The sequence below is a fragment of the Pseudophryne corroboree genome, chromosome 10 (genome assembly GCF_028390025.1).
Source record: "Pseudophryne corroboree isolate aPseCor3 chromosome 10, aPseCor3.hap2, whole genome shotgun sequence".
In the NCBI taxonomy this organism is placed as follows: Eukaryota; Metazoa; Chordata; class Amphibia; order Anura; family Myobatrachidae; genus Pseudophryne; species Pseudophryne corroboree.
Window position 1 is genome coordinate 327,422,324 of NC_086453.1, and position 26,020 is coordinate 327,448,343.

The 26,020-nt window shown below is 47.7% G+C and overlaps 1 protein-coding gene across 1 annotated transcript in view; it reads right to left on the reverse strand.

Moving 5' to 3' along the window:
- Positions 1-1,933: 1,933 nt before the first annotated feature.
- The window catches only part of LRRC47 (leucine rich repeat containing 47), a 54,782-nt gene continuing 30,695 nt past the window's right edge, over positions 1,934-26,020 (reverse strand). The window contains exons 4-7 of the mRNA XM_063943579.1: positions 25,055-25,170; positions 10,702-10,804; positions 8,624-8,713; positions 1,934-2,364 (exon numbers count right to left, since the gene is read on the reverse strand). Coding sequence (XP_063799649.1) covers positions 2,122-2,364; positions 8,624-8,713; positions 10,702-10,804; positions 25,055-25,170 — 552 coding nt within the window. The 3' untranslated portion in view covers positions 1,934-2,121. The remainder of the gene's footprint in view (positions 2,365-8,623; positions 8,714-10,701; positions 10,805-25,054; positions 25,171-26,020) is intronic.

The following is a 26,020-nucleotide window of genomic DNA, read 5'->3' on the forward strand; positions in this document are numbered from 1 at the left end:
TTTGGAGATTCAATTTTCCTGTTCCATTTCCTGTTCCTATGGTTGGTAGATGTCCCCATATCCTCCTGTTCTGTAGTGCCTCTATTAGTTGTATCTTCCAGCCCTGCAAGAGTAGCATACGAGTTTTGCAGTGTCACCGCTTGCGGGAGGTGTCTGTGTCCCTCTGGAAACCTCTGCCCTTGAGAGCCCACAGTAGTCCAGGCAGAATGTCTTCTGGTGGCTCTCTGAGGCAGTGGAGGCTTCAAAGACACAGACATCTTACAAATCTCAGCATGCAGTTTTGCTATCTCCTCCTTCAGCAGAGAAAATTGCTCACAGATTGGACAGCAGCTGAGTCTCCACGCTGCCTCTTTCCAAACAAATGCTTTACATCCATTGCACTGCACAAGGCCAAACATTGTATCAGATGTGAATGGTATTGCAAATTTGTGTGTTACTTGGTGTATTTTAAAACTCACCTGTTGCTGTATTCTAACTCACCTGCTGCTGACAGGGAGCGAGGGAGAGATATGCAGCTCCAGGGCGGGAGCATTCACAGAAATGGCACCCTGGGGCTATAGGTTAGGCCTTCTCCCCCTGCTGGCATCCCCACCGGGCGCTGCGGGCTATGAAAACAAGGTTTTAACATAGGGAAAACCCCCCACCTGTGCCCAGTGTCCCTGGTGGCTAGTGGAGCGGCTGCCCAGTAACCGTGTCCATGCCAGCGCGCATGGCCCACCTCCTACGGTCGCAACGGATCGCGGTAAACAGTGGCCAAAGAGACCCCATACCTCCCTATGTACCTGCGGCCACGCGATCCTGGAGGGTAGCGGCGGGTGTGTGTGTGTGTGTGACTAACCAGAAAAACACCAGAGCCTCCGCTGTAGTTACCTAGCAACCAGGGCGCGGGAGTATACAGCGCCACTTGGGGTGATGGAGCTGCAGCAAAGTATGTCTATCCGACATAAAATGCTGCAGCCCTTGAAGTCTTGAAAGTATTCTTATCTTCTTTCTTTAAATTAAGCTATAAATGGGCCTCAAAAGGCAGCCCCCCTGTTGATTGCCTGCTTACTGCATGGCACCAACTTACAAACTGAGCTACTGTGCACGGAAGCGGGGTTATAGAGGAGGTGGCGCTGTGCATCTTGGGAACAGCCTGTTGGTGCCTCGGATCAAGATCCTCCTCTACACCCCAATGTTATTCCTTGTGGAGCCCAGTGTACCCCGCAGCAGAAAATCTTTTGACAAGACCTGATGCCCAAGACTGGATGAAAGCAAAAGGTGATGAACCAAGGAAAAAATAAAACCTACCATAATATAGTCCTCCCCCTAACAGGAAGGTTTTACTAATACTTACAAGCATTAACTATTGTATTAAAGGTTAGAATACTCCGTTACTACAACGCTGGCACCCCTGCCTGGACCCACGTCAAGGCCCTTTAAAGTTATACAATTTTGCAATGTACAACTCTGCTCTATACCGTCACACTGCAAAGGGTTACATGCTGATAAATAATGTAGTATGCCTTTTAAAAGGTCTATTTTGGGTAGCAGCCCTTTAAATCACTACGAAGACGAAAAAAAAAAACGTTGTCAGGTCTGAAGTAAAATATTAAACGTCTTTAGAAAATAAAGTGTAAACATCTTACAGTGATCAAACACAGTCATGAACGGAATGTATTCTAGACAAAACATTCTCTGCTGCCAGTCATGTTGTAATCTGTGCATTCCAGCAGCCCAACCTGTCCTCTGTACTACCCAGGAAGAAGCAGTATTGCACAACGTAATGCCAGGAATATACAGCGGAGTGCCCAGTCCCATTGTTCCCCCAAGAAATCAGCAGTGGCCAGTACCGCACTTCCCACATTACACTGCACTACACCAACTAGTACCTAGGGGGCACTGCGGAGGCAAAGGAATTTTTATAGCTCAAGAGTTAAAACAGAAACGTCAGCACTTCTCAAATTGCCAATTTATTTTGGCCAAAACCGCACAATGATTACAAAGAAGTCAACTCCCATAGCACATACAGGCACCGGCAAAATGGGCATAAAAAATAAATTAAACATGTTCCAAGTATTATTGGTTAATGTGACTCTGCAGGTTAAGTGCTACCAGTCCGGTACAAGTGGAAGTGTGGTGCTAACGCACAATTACAAAGGACGAACTTAAGTCCAGGTCAGTTTTTGAAGGGTATAAAACTTTGAGGTTTCCGTCGATGTCGGCCACTCGCACTTGTTCTAGCACGAGCTGGGTGCTGTCCTCGGTCTCTGGATTCTGATTGGCTGCTGGTTGCTCATGAGCGTAATCATCTTCCGGATCTCTGTCTGCAATGATCTCCTCCTCTTTGTTCTCCAAGGTGAATTTATTAAGCTCAGCCATTTTCTGTGTCAAGTGGGGAGACAGAGAAATCAAAATTGTCCCTTGGCAGTCATATTGTGTTCCTCTTACTTAGATTACTATTCAAATATGCATTATACGTATGATCATTACACCCCTATGATTATGCCTTATGTACATGCAGCATTCCACTCCTCTATACGACTTCACTAAATATTGAATTAGTGTGTATTTATAACATTCAATTTCAACTGAAGATATTGACTAAAGGTGTACATATATTAGTCATTTATTATACATTTCTAAACCTAGTGCCCCCCTCTCAGCACAATGGCAGAGCCCAACGTTCACCTGCAACTCACTAAGCCAATAGGTTTCCCACTGAAGACTGTGTATAAGGACATATATCAGAGGAGATGGAATTACACACTGTATATTTCCACAGAAAGACACTATCTAAAACTAGGATCAGTGTCCTAAGACACTGCAATGGAAAGAGTTGCGTGCACGTGACAAGGGCGGAAAGTGAAACCTTCTTGACGTCATCATTGAGCAGATCACTTTCATTGTGTTCTAGAGTGGACCGAGCACCAGGAGTGACATGATCCAAAAGCACTACTGGTATTATTAGTACGTTCTGCACTATAAGCCAGGAATACATAGGTCACAATTATTTTTTAATACTGGTTTCATAACTGGGATGAGGAGGGGTAGGTGAACGTGAAATTCATCAAACAGAGATCGCTTTTGGGAAGCCAATTCCATGGGCCCATTTGGGAATGATGACGTGTTATCCCTAGACACCGCCTCTCCCGTTATTAAAATGCCTTTGCTAAATCGCCTCCCTTAAGAGCTTCCCACTGGGGTCTTAAGATTAGAATCTCCTGCTAGAACCACAATAGTGGAAGTAAACTGAATGCAATTTACAATTAAAATTACATAACTGGCCTCATTGGCCATGGCACAGATCTTGGATAAATCCACCACAGTATAATTGGTAAAGAAAGTAGGATTTTAAATTACCTACTGGTAAATCCTTTTCTCGTAGTCCGTAGAGGATGCTGACTACACACAGATAGTGGCGAGATTCACACCAGCTCACACAGACAAGGCAAACCAACCTAACCAGCTTGAAAATTCAGCAAAGGCTGAACAAGAATACTTAACCAAGAATAAAGCAGCACTGAACCAAATAACCACTGCAGGAACACGAAGCACTGGGCGGGCGTCCAGCATTCTCTACGGACTACGAGAAAAGGATTTACCGGTAGCTAATTAAAATCCTATTTTCTCTTACGTCCTAGAGGATGCTGGGCTCCATATTAGTACCATGGGGATGTACCAAAGATCCCAGAACGGGAGGGAGAGTGCAGAGGCTCCTGCAGAACTGATTGACCATACTTTAGGTCCTCCGAGGCCAAAGTATCGAACTTGTAGAACTTAGCAAACGTGCTCGACCCTGACCAAGTAGCCACTCGGCAAAGCTGTAAAGCCGAGACACCCCGGGCAGCCGCCCAGGATGAACCCACCTTACGAGTCGAGTGGACCTTAGATTTTGGACACGGCAATCCTACCGTAGAATAAGCATGCTGAATAGTGAACCTGATCCAGCGAGAGGTCGTCTGCTTAGAAGCAGGACACCCAAGTTTCTTGGGATCATACAGGACAAACAGAGTCCGATTTTCTGCGACGAGCAGTCCTCTTCACCTAGTTTTTCAGAGCCCTTACAACATCCAAGGACTTTGATGGAAATAGGGAGTCAGTAGCTACTGGCACCACAATAGGTTGGTTGATATGAAAAGCAGACACAACCTTCTCAGCTCTATCTTCATGGAAGATTAAGTAGGGGCTTTTACAAGACAAAGCCCCCAACTCCAACACCCGCCTAGCAGAATCCAAGGCCAACAAAGTGACAGCCTTGCACGTGAGAAACTTGACCTCAACCTCCTGTAGAGGCTCGAACCAATCCGATTGGAGGAACTGCAACGCCACATTAAGATCCCAGGGTGCCATAGGCGGCACAAAGGGAGGCTGGATGTGCAGAACCCCTTTCAAGAAAGTCTGAACCTCCAGGAGGGAAACCAGTTGTTTCTGGAAGAAAATGGATAAAGCCAAAATCTGGACCTTTATGGATCCCAAACGCAGGCCCATATCCACACCTGCTTGCAGGAAGAGGAGAAACAGTCCAAGTTGAAACTCCACCGTAGGAAACTTTTGCTTCACACCAAGATACATACTTTTTCCAAATACGATAGTAATGTCTAGACGTTACTCCTCTCCTAGCCTGTATCAGGGTAGGAATAACCTTGTTCGGAATGCCCTTCCGAGCTAAGATCTGGCGTTCAACCTCCATGCCGTCAAACGTAGCCGTGGTAAGTCTTGATAAGCGAAAGGCCCCTGTTGCAGAAGGTCCTTCAGAAGAGGAAGAGGCCTCGGCTCTTCCAGCAAGTCCGCGTACCAAGCCCTTCTTGGCCAGTCCGGAACAATGAGGATTGCCTGAACTCTTGTTCTCTTTATGAGTTTTAGAATCCTTGGAATAAGTGGAAGTGGAGGAAACACGTACAATGACTGGAACACCCACAGGGTTACCAGGGCATCCACCACCACTGCCTGTAGGTCTCTCAACCTGGAACAGTACATTCGAAGCTTCTTGCTAAACCGGAGGCTATCATATCTATTTGAGGTACACCCCAAAGACTTGTCACCTCCGTGAACACCTCCGGATGGAGATAGTGTCTGTTGAGGAAGTCCGCTTCGCAGTTGTCCACTCCTGGAATGAAGATGGCTGACAACGCCAATGCATGCCTTTCTGCCCAGAGGAGGATTCTTGTCACCTCTGACATTGCAGCTCTGCTCTTCGTTCAGCCATGTCTGTTTATGTAGGACACCGTTGTTACATTGTCCGACTGAACCTGAATGGCCCGATCTTGGAGAAGATGCGCCCCTTGTAGAAGACCGTTGTACACGGCCCTTAGTTGCAGAATGTTGATTGGAAGAATGGATTCCAGACTTGACCACCTTCCTTGGAAGGTTTCCCCTTGGGTGACTGCGCCCCAACCTCTGAGACTTGCATCCGTGGTTAGAAGGATCCAGTGCTGAATCCCGAACCTGTGGCCCTCTAGAAGGTAATTGTAGCCACCACAGGAGTGAAATCCTGGCTTTCGGCGACAGACGTATCCTCTGGTGCATGTTGCAGATGAGATACCAACCACTTGTCCAGGAGATCCATTTGGAAGGACTGTGCATGAAATCTTCAGTACTGTAGAGCCTCGGAGGAGGCAACCATCTTCCCCAGAAGGCGAATGCACTGATGAACCGATACCCAGGTAGGCTTCAAGACGTCCCAGACCATAGTTTGGATCACCAATGCTTTCTCCACCAGTAGAAATACCCTCTGCACTTCCGTGTCGAGGATCATCCCCAGGAAAGACTATCTCCTTGTCGGCTCCAGATGTGACTTAGGAAGATTCAGGATCCATCCATGATCCCTGAGCAGTCGAGTCGTAAGAGTAATGGACTGCAACAACCTTTCCATGGAAGACGCTTTTATCAGCAGATCGTTCAGATAAGAAATTACATTCACCCCGCCTGCGGAGGAGAATCATCATCTCTGCCATTACCTTGGTGAACACCCTTGGTGCCGTGGAGAGGCCGAACGGCAGTGTCCAACAGCGCAAACCTGAGATAAGCCTGGTGTGGCAGCCAAATTGGAATGTAGAGGTACGCATCCTTGATATCTAAGGACACCAGACATTCCTCCTCCTCCAGACCAGAGATCACTGCTCTCAGAGAATCCATTTTGAACTTGAAATCCCTCAGATAAGGGTTTAGCGACTTCAGGTACAAAATTGGTCTGACCGAACCATTAGGCTTTGGTACCACAAATAGGTTTGAAGAGTAACCCTGGTTTACCAGATGAGGTGGAACTGGAACAATTTACTTACTGAAGGACAGCCCTCTCTGTCAGCAAAGCTGGCAAGCCTAATTTGAAGAACCTGTGATGCGGGAGCTCTTGAAACTCCAGTCTGTACCCTTGGGACACAATATCCAGTACCCAGGGATCCAGACTGGACGACACCCAGACGTGATTGAAACGTCTGAACCTCGCTCCCACCTGCCCGCTCTCCAGGCAGGGAGGTCCACAGTCATGCTGAGGATTTTGAGGACACAGAGGCAGGTTTCTGTTCCTGGGAAATTGCTGGTGCCGGTTTTTGGGATTTTGCTTGCCCACCTCTGAAGAAAGTAGTAGGAGTCTTGGACTTAGCTTTTGCAGGCCGAAAGGACTGCATAGAGGATGTAGAAAACTGTTTCCTCGTCGACTGAGAGGCTGAGGAAAGAAAGGTGGACTTACCAGCGGTTGCCGTGGAAATCCACGCATCCAAAGCTTCCCCAAATAGAGCCTGACCTGTGAAGGGTAGGTGCAACACACTTCTGGATTCCGCGTCTGCAGACCATTGGCGTGCTGAGACAGCCATGGACGATGTCCTTGCAGTCAGATTACCCAGGTCCTACATGACCTCCACCATGAACCCCGCATAATCCTGTATGTTACGTAAAAACAATTCAATTTCACTTCTATCCATAGAATCTAAGGGGGTCATTCCGAGTTGATCGTAGATATGCTAAATTTAGCACAGCTACGATCTTCTTCCCTGACATGCGGGGGGACGCCCAGCACAGGGCTATCCCGCCCCCAATGTCAGTCTGGTTTCCCCCGCAGAAGTGCAAAGGCATCGCACAGCGGCAATGCCTTTACACTTCAAGAGTATCTCCCCGGCCAGCGCAGCTTTAGCATGCTGGCCCGGAGCTACTCATCGCTCCCCGTCACGCAGCCGCTGCGGCCCGCCCCCCCCGTTCCGTCCGGCCACGCCTGCGTTGACTGGACCGCACCCACGAAACGGTGGCCAAACGCCGCCGTTCCGCCTAGCGATCGCATCCCTGCTACGGCCTTCTGGCATGTGCCGGCGCATGCACAGTAGGGACCCGTTCGCTCTGCTGCGTTAAAAAGCAGCGAGTGAACGGGTCAGAATGACCCCCTAAGTCCTCTAGTAACGTGCCTGACCACTTTACTATGGCTTTAGAAATCCATGCACAGCCAATAGTGGTCCTTAACGCCACTGCTGAAGCAGTGGATTTTGGCGTAATTTCAATATTGCGGTCTGCCAGTTCTTTCAAAGCGATAGACCCAGGGACAGGTAAAACCACATTTTTAGACAGTCTAGATACAGAAGCGTCTACTATAGGTGGGTTTTCCCCATCATCCTCAGGGAAAGGAAAAGCCACCAGAACCCTCTTTGGGATCTGGAATTTTTTCTCTGGATTTTCCCAGGATTTTTCAAATAATGCGTTTAATTCCTTAGATGAAGGAAAGGTCAGGGAGGCTATCTTATTGTCTGTAAAGTAAGCCTTCTCTACCTGGCGCTGACTGTGTACCCTTAATAGAACTACACGGTCATATACAGCCTCCCCCCTGGTACCGCACAGGATATCTGGAGTCGTGGAGGGTCAGCGCTCCGTCAGCGTCTCAGCGTGTGGACCTGAAGGGAGAAAATGGCGCTGGCGGACCGCTCTGAGAAGCTCCGCCCTCTGAACATTGCATGTCTTCCCGCACATTTCAAATATTTATACTGGCCTGAGGTAATAGCGCTAGCAGTGTAACCGAAGCCCCTGATAGCTGGTGTGACCAGTTGTAAGGGTATCGCGCTGGCCCAGGGCGCCCCACACAGCGCTGCATCCGTGCCACTGAGCCTTCCGGAGCACAGTGTCAGTACTGCGCTCCTAACCCTGTAGCCGCCATACACACCGGCTCCCCGCTTGTCGGGTCGCCGGAGACACAGTCACCATCGCGATCTCCTGGCTGTTAGGGGGTGGTGGCATGCTGCAGGAATGAGCGGTCGCCTCGGGGGCCAACGATCATCACCCTCAGGAGCTAAGTGTATGGTCAGCGGAGATAGTGGCCATTAACCTCAAAGGGTTGAACACTGCCTGCCCCCCCCCCCCCCCAAAGCTCCTCTGGGCACATTTTCTAAACTAGGCCTGGTAGAAGGGGCATAGAAGGAGGAGCCAGCCCACACTATTATAGTCTTAAAGTGCCCATGGCCCCTGGTGGACCCATCTATACCCCATGGTACTAATATGGACCCCAGCATCCTCTAGGACGTAAGAGAAAATACCATGTAAATTATCCAAACCGTAAAATGTCAGGTCTGTTAAAAGGGAAACTTCCCAGAGGGACCACTAGAACAGGAACCTGGAACGTAAATCTGATGGAAGACACAGATATTATACCAAAAGCAGCACTTACAGCAATGAGAGAGTCCATCACATCTTTACAGGTCTGCAAACTGCTGGAACTGGTAACCTCCACTAAAAGCTCCCGGGTGGATTTACGGATCTAGGGACACAGTAAATAGACATATTGATTACTTCCAAACACATTAGATAAGGCATTACAATAGAGTAGGTGAAGAACAAATTCTGTAACATACTCCTATAAAGCAGCGTTTTACTGATACAGTAAGCATACTGACTACTGTGAAGGTAACGGATTTAGGATATAAAGCCCACGTTTATTCCCAGGCCCCCTAAATACAGCACTCACACAGATAAGGAGAAGATGCCTTCTAAACACACATTTATTGGTAGGTAATGTGAACAAAAAAGCCAGCACAAGCCTCCTAGGTAACATCACACAATCACCAAAAAGCTTTTAACAACTTCTCGTGATTATTTAATTAAAACACCAGTCTCCAAAAGACAGACGAATCCCCCAAAACTCAGAGGCAGTCACCACAGTTTAATACAGTTCCTACTCTCAGGTAAACAGCTCCAGCACCTTTTCAAAGTCACGGCCGCTCGACCACTGCACTTAAACACTGTGGGGTCCCAACAACGATGCCCTGTCATCTGCTAGCATAACCAGCTCCTGCTGCCAAACACACTAGCTTCTGGGAGTTTCCAGCAACACAGGAGTTGAAAAGCCTGACTTACACCTACCCCAGCCCCTTTCAAATCCACACTGAAACATGACTAGGGGCGTGTTCACTTCACAGGGCCAGCAAAACAGGAAATCACAGAGGAGCATACTGGGAGATTTAGTCCTACTGGGTAGTAACCTCTAAAGACTCAGGAAATCCCAAGAGCAGCATGCTGGGAACTGTAATGAAACTAGACAGTAACTGCTGGGGAGACTCAGTCTCGGCACAGTCTCTACCCAGACCGCCGTGCTCCGTTTTAGAACAATCAGGCTAGTAAACAAAAACACGCCTACCACAGCAGCCTAAACCCTCACAGCCACTACTCGTCAGGCCACGAACTATACAGATCTGTTAGGTTTAGTCTAACCTGCTTAGATCATAACTAATAAACGGATAGATTATCAAGTAATAAGGCGTGATGCCATGGGAAGATTACAAAAAAAAAAAAAAAAAAAAAAAAAAAAAGGACTGTTCACAAACAAAATATATTATATATATCTATATGTACATACACACAAACAAACAAAACTGTTGGCTTTGATCCCCTTGTAAGTACAAAATATAGGCATAAACACATTAATGCAAAGGAAATTGCCTTGAGTAACATATTACATAAACACACCCTCCAAGCCGTCTAACATATCATTACGGATCTCATGTGCTGGCCCCCTCCCAACACCTAGTGTCACAGTGCTGCATCTCATTTTATGGTCATTAAGTAAAAATCCAAAACAGAGGAAAGGGGGACAGGCTAACGTCCAATCAATGTCATGCAGCCCTCATGCACGCGAATAATAAGAGAGACAGATGTAGTGGCCCCTCCACTGTAGCCTGGGCCCTGTCTCTGTCATTAGGTCGACCACGATAGGTAGACATGCGTTAGGTCGACAGAGTAACTAAGTCGACATGGTCATTAGGTCGACGAGTCAAAAGGTCGACATGAATTTTCCACATTTTTATTTTTCCATACTTGACGATCCACGTGGACTATGATTGGCACGGTAACCTGTGCAGCAGAGCAAGGCACCTTGCACTAATTGTGGTTCCCCGTCACTTCACGAAGAAAACAACACCATCGTGGTCGACTCAATGACTGTCGACTTAAGTTGAGTTGACCCAACCCCAAAAAATCAGTGTTGGGTTTCATACTGACGTATTACCACCAGTACTTTATGTGGGATTATAAGCAATGCTCTAACTTCACTACTAAGGACCCGGCTCCATCAGAATGGGTTCATTTACTATTATAGCACACCAAAATGCCTTTTTGAATCCACCCGATTCCAGTAACCTAATACTACTACTCCCTCGTGGGAAAGATGCTATAGAATAAAACCATGTGGCCTATACAGGTACCTACAATCCAGAACAATTGTCTCAGTTCCAAGCAGCCAATACAACGTACCTTGGTCTTCTCACTGTTCGTGATCGGTGGGAAGGATATAACCGTATTCTCGGCATCTACTAAGAATGGGTAATTTTCTTTGCGATCCAATAAATGAAGGTACCTAGGGTGGTTATATGACTATATCAATATACATGGTCACAAAAAAAAGACCTCAAAATTAAATGCTGCATTAAAAGGACTATTAGCAGTATAAAAAACACATTGTGCATTTCCACAGGATATTTTGTCTTTGATCTTTCTGTGTACCACTGTGCCATATACATGGAACACATACATCATGGGCAAACACCACACAAACTGGGATACACATCTTTGGCCAACATTAAAGTATACGTCTGTGATGTAGCGTCTCTTGAAGAAAAGGCACTGTGTAGTGAACAACTACTGCATGAATGCGCAACTTAAAATAGCTTGGACACTCCAGAAATGGCAAAATACAGTACACCCCTTTGATGCCATATTGGAAATGTTGTCATGGGAACTTTACAACTTCAATATAGCCAGTTAGAGAACCTACTGTAGTGTACACATGGCTGTGAATGGGGTATAGAACCGTCGTACTCCCCATCTTACAGGTCGCACTCCTCAGGAACAAGAGCGGCAGCCTGCTCTGCCAGTAACACTATATACAGCCGGGATAAAGAGCTGGCGTCTATCACATGATCTGCTCTTTCTGGAACAGACGTATCTGTCCGATACACGGGTGTGAGAACACACCCTGGCTGTGTGTGATGGGAATACTGCCCCTGGGCCAGGTAATCACTGACAAAATGTGGCACTCTGCATAAGTCCTATATTAGGAGCGTTGTCACTGGTAACAGTGATGGATACGGTTATATCTGTATCAGGTGATTACGTAACAGCACTGAAACCGCCGGCGCTGTTTAGATGAAGGCACACCTAGCTGAGCCACACGTCCTTATTATAGACATGTTGGTGACATTACTGCTGATTTGTAGATGGCAAGGTTTCCATGATAAAGTAGTACATAGTCCAATTCCATGTCCTACTATCTAGGACAGAGTACAAACAATCTGTTGGCTATGGCAATTTCCACTTTGTGTGATTGGAACAGACCGATACCTCCACTTCCATATCTATTATATATGGTGAGAAACAGGTCCTATACAGGCAATCCGTACCCATACAGAGGTGTCCCCACTCACCTATCTTTAAATCACGGCAAGTAGTTCCCATTTGGCGCAACATGAAAAATGTGCCTAAGCCACGCGCAGCAATCGTGCAATGTTTCTGTATGTGTGTCTGTTTTGCACTGCTAGTGCGATGAAAGCAAAGTACGTGTACAACACTATTGGGTTTCATCTGAGTGGCAGGAGACCGGGGACTGACGAGAGCCTGCATCCAGCAGCATACACTATGTGGTCGAATTCAATTCACAGACAGTTGAATAGCGCCGGGAGTTAGCTCCCATCGCTATTCAATTCAGCTCAAGTTAAGTCGGCGAAGGCCCGTTCTCCCGGACTTAACAGGTTGAATTGTCGGGAGAACGGGCATTCTCCGACTTAACTCCCCGCCGCGATGCTGATACCTGACAGAATCAGCCTCGCGCCGGCCGCACTTTTGTCGGATTTCTTCTCTCATCCCCAAGGTGTGAGAGAAGAATTCCCGACAATTGAGGGCCACTTGTCGCTGTACTGAATAGCGCCGGGAGCTAACTCCCGGCGCTATTCAACCGTCAGTGAATCGACCCCTATAAGCCCTCCAATACACTAATACCCTGTTTGTGTGTGGCTGCAATGTGAAAGTTCGGAACTAGCGTTTCATGGCAAGGCGTCTTTATTCACACCTTGCGCCATACAGCACAAAAGTGCTAGCTGACTAAGGACACATCCGCAGGATTCATGAATATTTAGTTCCGAGCGGATCTCCAGGCAAATACAGTTTATCATCTCCCCTTTACCACCGACTAAGGCCGGGCCCCCTGCAGTTTGGGACCATTTCTACCCTGGCATTACGGACTGGAGAAGCACAACACCCACAAGCTGTAATGACCAGGTGTAGCAGCAGGGGAGGCGACAGCCATGGTTATTGATATTAAATGCAGGCGGTGTGCTTCAATATTAAATGTAATGGCCCCTGCAAAAAACACTTTCCCTTGAACAATGGACCTGCTGAGTAAAAGGGGAGTGAGGGACATTAATGACCATATGTAACTTGCCTGGAGTTCATTACATAAAGGAACCTGTTAAATAAAAAGGAGAATATGTAGATAAAGCAAACTTCATATCCGTATTAAAAGTCATCATTCCGGCTGGAGTATTATAACCAGCACATATGTAACAAACGTAATAACTCTGACGTTATGGTAATACTCAGCCCAGTTACACCTTCAAAGACAGACGTCTAATACAGGAGTTTCTTTATAAGGAACAATTCCTGCCCATTCACAAATATTTATGGGAAAAGAGCTTGCTAGAATCGAAGGGAACAGCGATTACTCAGATTTGCAGGAGAGATCTTACTCTATGAGGATTCCTGTTCTATCTATGGGGTGTCCTGCTGGGAGTATATACAGCCAGATACACATTATCACAGTGTGTACGCTCAGTCATGTTTGATTGAGCGTCGTCAGCATGGTCACCACACTTTATGTGCTACACTCCAGGAGGGACGACCCCGCTGACGACGCGCATGCAACTGAATCTGGAATGTACCTCTAAATCGTGCAGTCGTACACCGGATTGTGCAGTGTGTATTGCCGAGCAATACATCAGTACGTTGACCGCGGAGTCGGCTAAAAATGGCTGCACAGCCAGAAAGATGACAGACTGCACATAAAACTAAACACAAATGAAGCACACAATGTGGTTCTCCGAGTCTCTGCTGCGCAAACGGAAAAAGTAAGATTTTACAGTTACTTTTGCACTTTATGTTAACAGTTTGGTTTTTATATCCAACACCTGCAGCTGTCACTGAAGAGATTAGTGACAGATCTACGGACAGCAGCAACCTCTGCATAATAAACACTTCATCTATACTGTAAAGCAGGGCTCCACAAATCCTGGGGGCCAGGTAGCCATGGCCCCTAGATTATGCTGCCTGGCTACCAGATTTTGGAGGGAAGAAGCAGAACCTCTTCAGCACCAACGGAAACTTTGGGAGGTGTGCCTGTAGTGCAGCGCCCATTTATTGCACTTGAGTGCAAGTGCTGAGGGTCTGTCCCGGCCTGCGCTGACTGCTGTCTCCAATCAGTGGCTGCAATAAGAAGGTCTATGCGACATAGTGTAGACACTACACCCCAGCAGCCAGAGCATTATACAGGGGTGTGACAGTAAGACGCTACAGGCCAGCTGCCAGAGCATTATACAGGAGTGTGACAGTAAGACACTACACGCCAGCTGCCAGAGCATTATACAGGGGTGTGACAGTAAGACACTACACGCCAGCAGCCAGAGCATTATACAGGGGTGTGACAGTAAGACACTACACGCCAGCAGCCAGAGCATTATACAGGGGTGTGACAGTAAGACACTACACGCCAGCAGCCAGAGCATTATACAGGAGTGTGACCGTAAGACACTACACGCCAGCAGCAAGAGCATTATACAGGGGTGTGACAGTAAGACACTACACCCCAGCAGCCAGAGCATTATACAGGGGTGTGACAGTAATACACTACACGCCAGAGCATTATACGGAGTGACCGTAAGACACTACACGCCAGCAGCAAGAGCATTATACAGGGGTGTGACAGTAAGACACTACACGCCAGCAGCCAGAGCATTATACAGGGGTGTGACAGTAAGACACTACACGCCAGAGCATTATACGGAGTGACAGTAAGACACTGCACGCCAGCAGCCAGAGCATTATACAGGGGTGTGACAGTAAGACACTACACGCCAGCAGCCAGAGCATTATACAGGGGTGTGACAGTAAGACACTACACGCCAGAGCATTATACGGAGTGACAGTAAGACACTACACGCCAGCAGCAAGAGCATTATACAGGAGTGTGACAGTAAGACACTACAGCCCAGCAGCCAGAGAATTATACAGGAGTGTGACCGTAAGACACTACAGGCCAGCAGCCAGAGCATTATACAGGGTTGTGACAGTAAGACGCTACAGGCCAGCAGCCAGAGCATTATACAGGGGTGTGACAGTAAGACACTACACGCCAGCAGCCAGAGCATTATACAGGGGTGTGACAGTAAGAAACTACACGCCAGAGCATTATACGGAGTGACAGTAAGACACTACACGCCAGCAGCAAGAGCATTATACAGGGGTGTGACCGTAAGACACTACACCCCAGCAGCCAGAGCATTATACAGGAGTGTGACCGTAAGACACTACACCCCAGCAGCCAGAGCATTATACAGGGGTGTGACAGTAAGACACTACACGCCAGCAGCCAGAGCATTATACAGGGGTGTGACAGTAAGAAACTACACGCCAGAGCATTATACGGAGTGACAGTAAGACACTACACGCCAGCAGCAAGAGCATTATACAGGGGTGTGACCGTAAGACACTACACCCCAGCAGCCAGAGCATTATACAGGAGTGTGACCGTAAGACACTACACCCCAGCAGCCAGAGCATTATACAGGGGTGTGACAGTAAGACACTACACGCCAGAGCATTATACGGAGTGACAGTAAGACACTACACGCCAGCAGCCAGAGCATCGTACAGGAGTGACCGTAAAACACTACATGCCAGAGCATTATACGGAGTGACAGTAAGACGCTACACGCCAGCAGCCAGAGCATTATACAGGAGTGCGACAGTAAGACACTACACGCCAGCAGCCAGAGCACTGTACAGGGGTGTGACAGTAAGACTACACCCCAGCAGCCAGAGCACTGTACAGGAGTGTGACCGTAAGACACTACAGCCCAGCAGCCAGAGCATTATACAGGGGTGTGACAGTAAGACGCTACACACCAGCTGCCAGAGCACTGTACAGGAGTGTGACAGTAAGACGCTACACGCCAGCTGCCAGAGCATTATACAGGGGTGTGACAGTAAGACACTACATCCCAGCAGCCAGAGCATTATACAGGAGTGTGACAGTAAGACACTACACGCCAGCAGCCAGAGCATTATACAGGGGTGTGACAGTAAGACACTACACGCCAGCAGCCAGAGCATTATACAGGGGTGTGACAGTAAGACACTACACCCCAGCAGCCAGAGCATTATACAGGGGTGTGACAGTAAGACACTACACGCCAGCAGCCAGAGCATTATACAGGAGTGCAACAGTAAGACACTACACGCCAGCTGCCAGAGCACTGTACAGGGGTGTGACAGTAAGACACTACATGCCAGCAGCCAGAGCATTATACAGGGGTGTGACAGTAAAAACTACACGCCAGCAGCCAGAGCATTATACAGGGGTGTGACAGTAAAAACTACACGCCAGCAGCCAGAGCATTATACAGGGGTGTGACAGTAAAACACTACACTCCAGCAGCCAGAGCATTATACAGGGGTGTGACAGTAAAAACTACACGCCAGCAGCCAGAGCATTATACAGGGGTGTGACAGTAAGACACTACACCCCAGCAGCCAGAGCATTATACAGGAGTGTGACCGTAAGACACTACACCCCAGCAGCCAGAGCATTATACAGGGGTGTGACAGTAAGACACTACACCCCAGCAGCCAGAGCATTATACAGGGGTGTGACAGTAAGACACTACACGCCAGCAGCCAGAGCATTATACGGAGTGACAGTAAGACACTACACGCCAGCAGCCAGAGCATTATACAGGGGTGTGACAGTAAGACACTACACGCCAGCAGCCAGAGCATTATACAGGAGTGCGACAGTAAGACACTACACGCCAGCAGCCAGAGCATTATACAGGAGTGTGACAGTAAGACTACACCCCAGCAGCCAGAGCACTGTACAGGGGTGTGACCGTAAGACACTACACGCCAGCAGCCAGAGCATTATACAGGGGTGTGACAGTAAGACACTACACGCCAGCAGCCAGAGCATTATACAGGAGTGTGACAGTAAGACACTACACGCCAGCTGCCAGAGCACTGTACAGGGGTGTGACAGTAAGACTACACCCCAGCAGCCAGAGCACTGTACAGGGGTGTGACCGTAAGACACTACACGCCAGCAGCCAGAGCATTATACAGGAGTGTGACAGTAAGACACTACACCCCAGCAGCCAGAGCATTATACAGGGGTGTGACAGTAAGACACTACACGCCAGCAGCCAGAGCATTATACAGGGGTGTGACAGTAAGACACTACACGCCAGCAGCCAGAGCATTATACAGGGGTGTGACAGTAAAAACTACACTCCAGCAGCCAGAGCATTATACAGGGGTGTGACAGTAAAAACTACACTCCAGCAGCCAGAGCATTATACAGGAGTGTGACAGTAAGACACTACACGCCAGCAGCCAGAGCATTATACAGGAGTGTGACAGTAAGACACTACACGCCAGCAGCCAGAGCACTGTACAGGAGTGTGACCGTAAGACACTACACGCCAGCAGCCAGAGCATTATACAGGGGTGTGACAGTAAAACACTACACTCCAGCAGCCAGAGCATTATACAGGGGTGTGACAGTAAAAACTACACTCCAGCAGCCAGAGCATTATACAGGAGTGTGACAGTAAGACACTACACGCCAGCAGCCAGAGCATTATACAGGAGTGTGACAGTAAGACACTACACGCCAGCAGCCAGAGCACTGTACAGGAGTGTGACCGTAAGACACTACACGCCAGCAGCCAGAGCATTATACAGGGGTGTGACAGTAAAACACTACACTCCAGCAGCCAGAGCATTATACAGGGGTGTGACAGTAAAAACTACACTCCAGCAGCCAGAGCATTATACAGGAGTGTGACAGTAAGACAGTACACGCCAGCAGCCACAGCATTGTACAGGGGCGTGACAGTAAGACACTACACGCCAGCAGCCAGAGCATTATACAGGGGTGTGACAGTAAGACGCTACAGGCCAGCAGCCAGAGCATTATACAGGGGTGTGACAGTAAAAACTACACTCCAGCAGCCAGAGCATTATACAGGGGTGTGACAGTAAGACACTACACGCCAGCAGCCAGAGCATTATACAGGGGTGTGACAGTAAAAACTACACTCCAGCAGCCAGAGCATTATACAGGAGTGTGACAGTAAGACACTACACGCCAGCTGCCACAGCATTGTACAGGGGCGTGACAGTAAGACACTACGTGCCAGCTGCCAGAGCATTATACAGGGGTGTGACAGTAAGACGCTACAGGCCAGCAGCCAGAGCACTGTACAGGGGTGTGACAGTAAGACACTACACGCCAGCAGCCAGAGCATTATACAGGAGTGCGACAGTAAGACACTACATGCCAGCTGGAACAAACAACAGATTGAAGTAAACACTTAACCAGCGCTTTTCCAGAATTCCATATGTTGGCTCATTCGCATTATACCCTGAAAACGAGAAAGGGTTATCAGATATGCAAAGAGAAAAAGGAAGGAATATAGTGTAACATTGTTTTAATTAACACAAAATGAACAATAATTAAAATTGATTCTGGGGTGAATCACAAAATGCAGTGTATGGCATACAAGCTCCTTTATAAGGAGGTAGGCTTATTAAACCACGGGTAATTACCGGATCGGATTGAACTGGGTTTTAAGCAGTTCAAAAGACGCTCAGAACATAGGATCGCATGGTATCCCTCCTTGCAGATTGTCCCGGCTTCCAGCAATGTTCCTGTGAATCCCGAATTGAATCGCCACCTCCTCCACCAACGCGTTTCTCCCCCTCTGCTGGGGTCTTTATCAAGGTGTGAGTATGCCTCCTATGTGGTCCTTCCTTCCTTTTAAATGTATAAAGTCCAATAGGCTTGCCCCACGCACAGCTGAACCCCTCAACAATAAAGACTACATGTCCCATGGTTCCCTGCTGTGTGCGGGACTTCCTGTTGCGTCACTTCCGGTCTGGCCGAGTGTTGACGGTGTAATCAACAAAATCTTTAACCAGATCTATCTTTCCTCCCAATCTTATGAGGATCTGGTCTCCACTTGGACACAGTGACAATATAAACTTTGTAAACGGGACTTAGATTCCTCGTCCCGAATAGTCCATCGCGTCACTTCCAGTGACGCGTTGGCGCAACAGAAATGTCCAAATCTTTCTAAAAAAAGGACATAATTGCATGATAAAGTGCATATTGAAGACATCAATCTCATAAACAATTAAAAAGTTTTAAAAACAATCTTATTTAGAGTATTTAAAATATCCATGGCAACGGAATTCGTCACTTCCTGTGACCTCATATTGTTAGATGTGTTGCCATGGAGATCTCGCCATTACTTAATAAAGTGCATAAAAATACAAAATACTTTAAAACTAGATTGAAATATATAGTGCAGTTAAAATTTGATCAGTGCAGTATTGAATTCTAAACCTCAGACAAATCTTATAAAAAATCCTTGTAAAATGTGTGTAAACCCGGTGTACCTCAATTCAGAAACCATTTTATTTCAAAGTCTGCATTCAGACCCTCAGGTTTGAGTGTACCCAACTCATAAATGGCTTGCATTTCAGCCTTTGCTAGTTGTTGATTGCTGTCACGTTTTCTCCATTGGTTTTTTATGTGTCCGATACCACAGAAGCGTTTAATTCCGGCTATATTACTGCTGTGGTGGACTCGGAAATGTTCGGACAGTGCATGGGTCGTTAATCCTTTTTTAATATTTCTTAAGTGTTCACTAATTCTAATTTTCAAAGCCCTTAGAGTCCACCACAGCAGTAATATAGCCGGAATTAAACGCTTCTGTGGTATCAGACACATAAAAAACCAATGGAGAAAACGTGACAGCAATCAACAACTAGCAAAGGCTGAAATGCAAGCCATTTATGAGTTGGGTACACTCAAACCTGAGGGTCTGAATGCAGACTTTGAAATAAAATGGTTTCTGAATTGAGGTACACCGGGTTTACACACATTTTACAAGGATTTTTTATAAGATTTGTCTGAGGTTTAGAATTCAATACTGCACTGATCAAATTTTAACTGCACTATATATTTCAATCTAGTTTTAAAGTATTTTGTATTTTTATGCACTTTATTAAGTAATGGCGAGATCTCCATGGCAACACAACAATATGAGGTCACAGGAAGTGACGAATTCCGTTGCCATGGATATTTTAAATACTCTAAATAAGATTGTTTTTAAAACTTTTTAATTGTTTATGAGATTGATGTCTTCAATATGCACTTTATCATGCAATTATGTCCTTTTTTTAGAAAGATTTGGACATTTCTGTTGCGCCAACGCGTCACCGGAAGTGACGCGACGGACTATTCGGGACGAGGAATCTAAGTCCCGTTTACAAAGTTTATATTGTCACTGTGTCCAAGTGGAGACCAGATCCTCATAAGATTGGGAGGAAAGATAGATCTGGTTAAAGATTTTGTTGATTACACCGTCAACACTCGGCCAGACCGGAAGTGACGCAACAGGAAGTCCCGCACACAGCAGGGAACCATGGGACATGTAGTCTTTATTGTTGAGGGGTTCAGCTGTGCGTGGGGCAAGCCTATTGGACTTTATACATTTAAAAGGAAGGAAGGACCACATAGGAGGCATACTCACACCTTGATAAAGACCCCAGCAGAGGGGGAGAAACGCGTTGGTGGAGGAGGTGGCGATTCAATTCGGGATTCACAGGAACATTGCTGGAAGCCGGGACAATCTGCAAGGAGGGATACCATGCGATCCTATGTTCTGAGCGTCTTTTGAACTGCTTAAAACCCAGTTCAATCCGATCCGGTAATTACCCGTGGTTTAATAAGCCTACCTCCTTATAAAGGAGCTTGTATGCCATACACTGCATTTTGTGATTCACCCCAGAATCAATTTTAATTGTTTGTTCATTTTGTGTTAATTAAAACAATGTTACACTATATTCCTTCCTTTTTCTCTTTGCATATCTGATATACCCTGAAAACGAGAAAGGGTTAATGCGAATGAGCCAACATATGGAATTCTGGAAAAGCGCTGATTAAGTGTTTACTTCAATCTGTTGTTTGCTTCTGTTTGTCTTGGTGGAGGTTAAAAGGGATACCTCTAGAAGTGTTACACTGACTAGCAGCTGTTTTGCGCACGGGACGGCTCTTCTAACCTTTTTTTGCCACTACATGCCAGCTGCCAGAGCATTATACAGGGGTGTGACAGTAAGACGCTACAGGCCAGCAGCCAGAGCATTATACAGGAGTGTGACAGTAAGACACTACACGCCAGCAGCCAGAGCACTGTACAGGGGTGTGACAGTAAGACTACACCCCAGCAGCCAGAGCACTGTACAGGAGTGTGACCGTAAGACACTACAGCCCAGCAGCCAGAGCATTATACAGGAGTGTGACAGTAAGACGCTACAACCCAGCAGCAAGAGCATTATACAGGAGTGTGACAGTAAGACGCTACACGCCAGCTGCCAGAGCATTATACAGGGGTGTGACAGTAAGACACTACATCCCAGCAGCCAGAGCATTATACAGGAGTGTGACAGTAAGACGCTACAGGCCAGCTGCCAGAGCATTATACGGAGTGACAGTAAGACACTACACGCCAGCAGCCAGAGCATTATACAGGGGTGTGACAGTAAGACACTACACGCCAGCAGCCAGAGAATTATGCAGGAGTGCGACAGTAAGACACTACAGCCCAGCAGCCAGAGCATTATACAGGAGTGTGACCGTAAGACACTACACGCCAGCAGCCAGAGCATTATACAGGAGTGTGACAGTAAGACACTACACGCCAGCAGCCAGAGCACTGTACTGGGGTGTGACAGTAAGACACTACACGCCAGCAGCCAGAGCACTGTACTGGGGTGTGACAGTAAGACACTACACGCCAGCAGCCAGAGCATTATACAGGAATGTGACAGTAAGACAGTACACGCCAGCAGCCAGAGCACTGTACTGGGGTGTGACAGTAAGACACTACACGCCAGCAGCCAGAGCATTATACAGGAGTGCGACAGTAAGACACTACATGCCAGCAGCCAGAGCATTATACAGGAGTGTGACAGTAAGACAGTACACGCCAGCAGCCAGAGCACTGTACTGGGGTGTGACAGTAAGACACTACACGCCAGCAGCCAGAGCATTATACAGGAGTGCGACAGTAAGACACTACACGCCAGCAGCCAGAGCATTATACAGGGGTGTGACAGTAAGACACTACACCCCAGCAGCCAGAGCATTATACAGGAGTGTGACCGTAAGACACTACAGCCCAGCAGCCAGAGCATTATACAGGAGTGTGACCGTAAGACACTACACGCCAGCAGCCAGAGCATTATACAGGAGTGTGACAGTAAGACACTACACGCCAGCAGCCAGAGCACTGTACTGGGGTGTGACAGTAAGACACTACACGCCAGCAGCCAGAGCATTATACAGGAGTGCGACAGTAAGACACTACACGCCAGCAGCCAGAGCATTATACAGGAGTGTGACAGTAAGACAGTACACGCCAACAGCCAGAGCATTATACGGAGTGACAGTAAGACACTACACCCCAGCAGCCAGAGCATTATACAGGGGTGTGACAGTAAGACACTACACGCCAGCAGCCAGAGCATTATACAGGGGTGTGACAGTAAGACACTACACCCCAGCAGCCAGAGCATTATACAGGGGTGTGACAGTAAGACACTACACCCCAGCAGCCAGAGCATTATACAGGAGTGCGACAGTAAGACACTACAGCCCAGCAGCCAGAGCATTATACAGGGGTGTGACAGTAAGACACTACACGCCAGCAGCCAGAGCATTATACAGGGGTGTGACAGTAAGACACTACACCCCAGCAGCCAGAGCATTATACAGGGGTGTGACAGTAAGACGCTACATCCCAGCAGCCAGAGCATTATACGGAGTGACAGTAAGACACTACACGCCAGCAGCCAGAGAATTATGCAGGAGTGTGACAGTAAGACACTACACGCCAGCAGCCAGAGAATTATGCAGGAGTGTGACAGTAAGACACTACACGCCAGCAGCCAGAGAATTATACAGGAGTGTGACAGTAAGACACTACAGCCCAGCAGCCAGAGCATTATACAGGAGTGTGACAGTAAGACACTACACGCCAGCAGCCAGAGCATTATACAGGAGTGCGACAGTAAGACACTACACGCCAGCAGCCAGAGCATTATACAGGAGTGTGACAGTAAGACACTACACGCCAGCTGCCAGAGCACTGTACAGGGGTGTGACAGTAAAAACTACACGCTAGCAGCCAAAGCATTGTACAGGAGTGTGACCGTAAGACACTACACGCCAGCAGCCAGAGCATTATACAGGAGTGTGACAGTAAGACACTACACGCCAGCAGCCAGAGCACTGTACTGGGGTGTGACAGTAAGACACTACACGCCAGCAGCCAGAGCATTATACAGGGGTGTGACAGTAAGACACTACACGCCAGCAGCCAGAGCATTATACAGGAGTGTGACAGTAAGACAGTACACGCCAGCAGCCAGAGCATTATACGGAGTGACAGTAAGACACTACACCCCAGCAGCCAGAGCATTATACAGGGGTGTGACAGTAAGACACTACACGCCAGCAGCCAGAGCATTATACAGGGGTGTGACAGTAAGACACTACACCCCAGCAGCCAGAGCATTATACAGGGGTGTGACAGTAAGACACTACACCCCAGCAGCCAGAGCATTATACAGGAGTGCGACAGTAAGACACTACACGCCAGCAGCCAGAGCACTGTACAGGGGTGTGACAGTAAGACTACACCCCAGCAGCCAGAGAATTATACAGGAGTGCGACAGTAAGACGCTACACACCAGCAGCCAGAGCACTGTACAGGAGTGTGACCGTAAGACACTACAGCCCAGCAGCCAGAGCATTATACAGGAGTGTGACAGTAAGACACTACAGCCCAGCAGCCAGAGCATTATACAGGAGTGTGACAGTAAGACGCTACACACCAGCTGCCAGAGTATTATACAGGAGTGTGACAGTAAGACGCTACAACCCAGCAGCAAGAGCATTATACAGGAGTGTGACAGTAAGACGCTACACGCCAGCTGCCAGAGCATTATACAGGGGTGTGACAGTAAGACACTACATCCCAGCAGCCAGAGCATTATACAGGAGTGTGACAGTAAGACGCTACAGGCCAGCTGCCAGAGCATTATACGGAGTGACAGTAAGACACTACACGCCAGCAGCCAGAGCATTATACAGGGGTGTGACAGTAAGACACTACACGCCAGCAGCCAGAGAATTATGCAGGAGTGTGACAGTAAGACACTACACGCCAGCAGCCAGAGAATTATACAGGAGTGTGACAGTAAGACACTACAGCCCAGCAGCCAGAGCATTATACAGGAGTGTGACCGTAAGACACTACACGCCAGCAGCCAGAGCATTATACAGGAGTGTGACAGTAAGACACTACACGCCAGCTGCCAGAGCACTGTACAGGGGTGTGACAGTAAAAACTACACGCTAGCAGCCAAAGCATTGTACAGGGGTGTGACAGTAAAACACTACACCCCAGCAGCCAGAGCATTATACAGGAGTGTGACCGTAAGACACTACAGCCCAGCAGCCAGAGCATTATACAGGAGTGTGACCGTAAGACACTACACGCCAGCAGCCAGAGCACTGTACTGGGGTGTGACAGTAAGACTACACGCCAGCAGCCAGAGCATTATACAGGAGTGCGACAGTAAGACACTACACGCCAGCTGCCAGAGCACTGTACAGGGGTGTGACAGTAAGACACTACACGCCAGCTGCCAGAGCACTGTACAGGGGTGTGACAGTAAGACACTACACGCCAGCAGCCAGAGCACTGTACTGGGGTGTGACAGTAAGACACTACACGCCAGCTGCCAGAGCACTGTACAGGGGTGTGACAGTAAGACACTACACGCCAGCAGCCAGAGCATTATACAGGGGTGTGACAGTAAGACACTACACGCCAGCAGCCAGAGCACTGTACAGGGGTGTGACAGTAAGACTACACCCCAGCAGCCAGAGCACTGTACAGGAGTGTGACCGTAAGACACTACAGCCCAGCAGCCAGAGCATTATACAGGAGTGTGACAGTAAGACACTACACGCCAGCAGCCAGAGCATTATACAGGGGTGTGACAGTAAGACACTACACCCCAGCAGCCAGAGCATTATACAGGGGTGTGACAGTAAGACACTACACCCCAGCAGCCAGAGCATTATACAGGGGTGTGACAGTAAGACACTACACGCCAGCAGCCAGAGCATTATACAGGGGTGTGACAGTAAGACACTACACCCCAGCAGCCAGAGCATTATACAGTGGTGTGACAGTAAGACACTCACCTGTGAAGTCCAGACACATTCTGACGTTTTTTCTGTTTTCTTTGCTCCTCGGCCTCAAACTGCAGTTGTCGGACAAGCTCCTTCGCATTAATCTCTTTGCGATTCAATGGTATAATCTGTAAACAATGGAAGATCATTTACATGCAAGTCAGATATCCCTCCTGTATGAATAAATCGCAATGCTAAAGAAACTTATCAATACTTCTGCTTCATTTCCGTTTTAACCTTCCTAGGATGTTCGGGTCTTGTTTGACCCACATCAAATTACACCTTAGGCGTATGCTCCATTGCAACACCCTAGGAAGGTTAAGTTGTTTGGTGCCTTATTGTAAGTAGCATAGGTGAAAGGATTTATGGCAGGCATGTCCAAACTGCGGCCCTCCAGCTGTTGTGAAACTACATATCCCAGTATGCTCTGACACAGTTTTGCTGTCAGAGAATGCTAAAGCTGTGTCAGGGCATGCTGGGATGTGTAGTTTCTCAACAGCTGGAGGGCCGCTGTTTGGACATGCCTGATTTATGGTATTATAGGTTATTTCTCTGTACACAAGGGGTTTCAAAGCACGGTCCTCAACGCACACTAACAGTCCAGGTTGTAAGGATAGCCATACTTTAGCACAAGTGCCTCAGCAGTTAATATGGTTTAACCATCTGCGCTGAAGCCTGGATATCACTAAAACCTGCACTGTCAGTGTGCCTTGGGAATTACTGCTGTACAGTCTGTTATATTTTTGGAGACCATGGGGTATATGCAATTAGCGGCGAATCGCAGCAAATTATCGTCCGTTTTTTAATTAGACACAATTCGACCGTCCAATTTCGGCAAGTGGGTGCCGAAATTGACCATATTCAATCAAAAACGGATTCGACAGTCCCGCGGCAGAAAAACTGCCGATTTGACGGATTTTGATCCGGTTTTTTAAAAACGGGACAAACCCGAAAAAAAATGGCGTGGGGTCCCCCCTC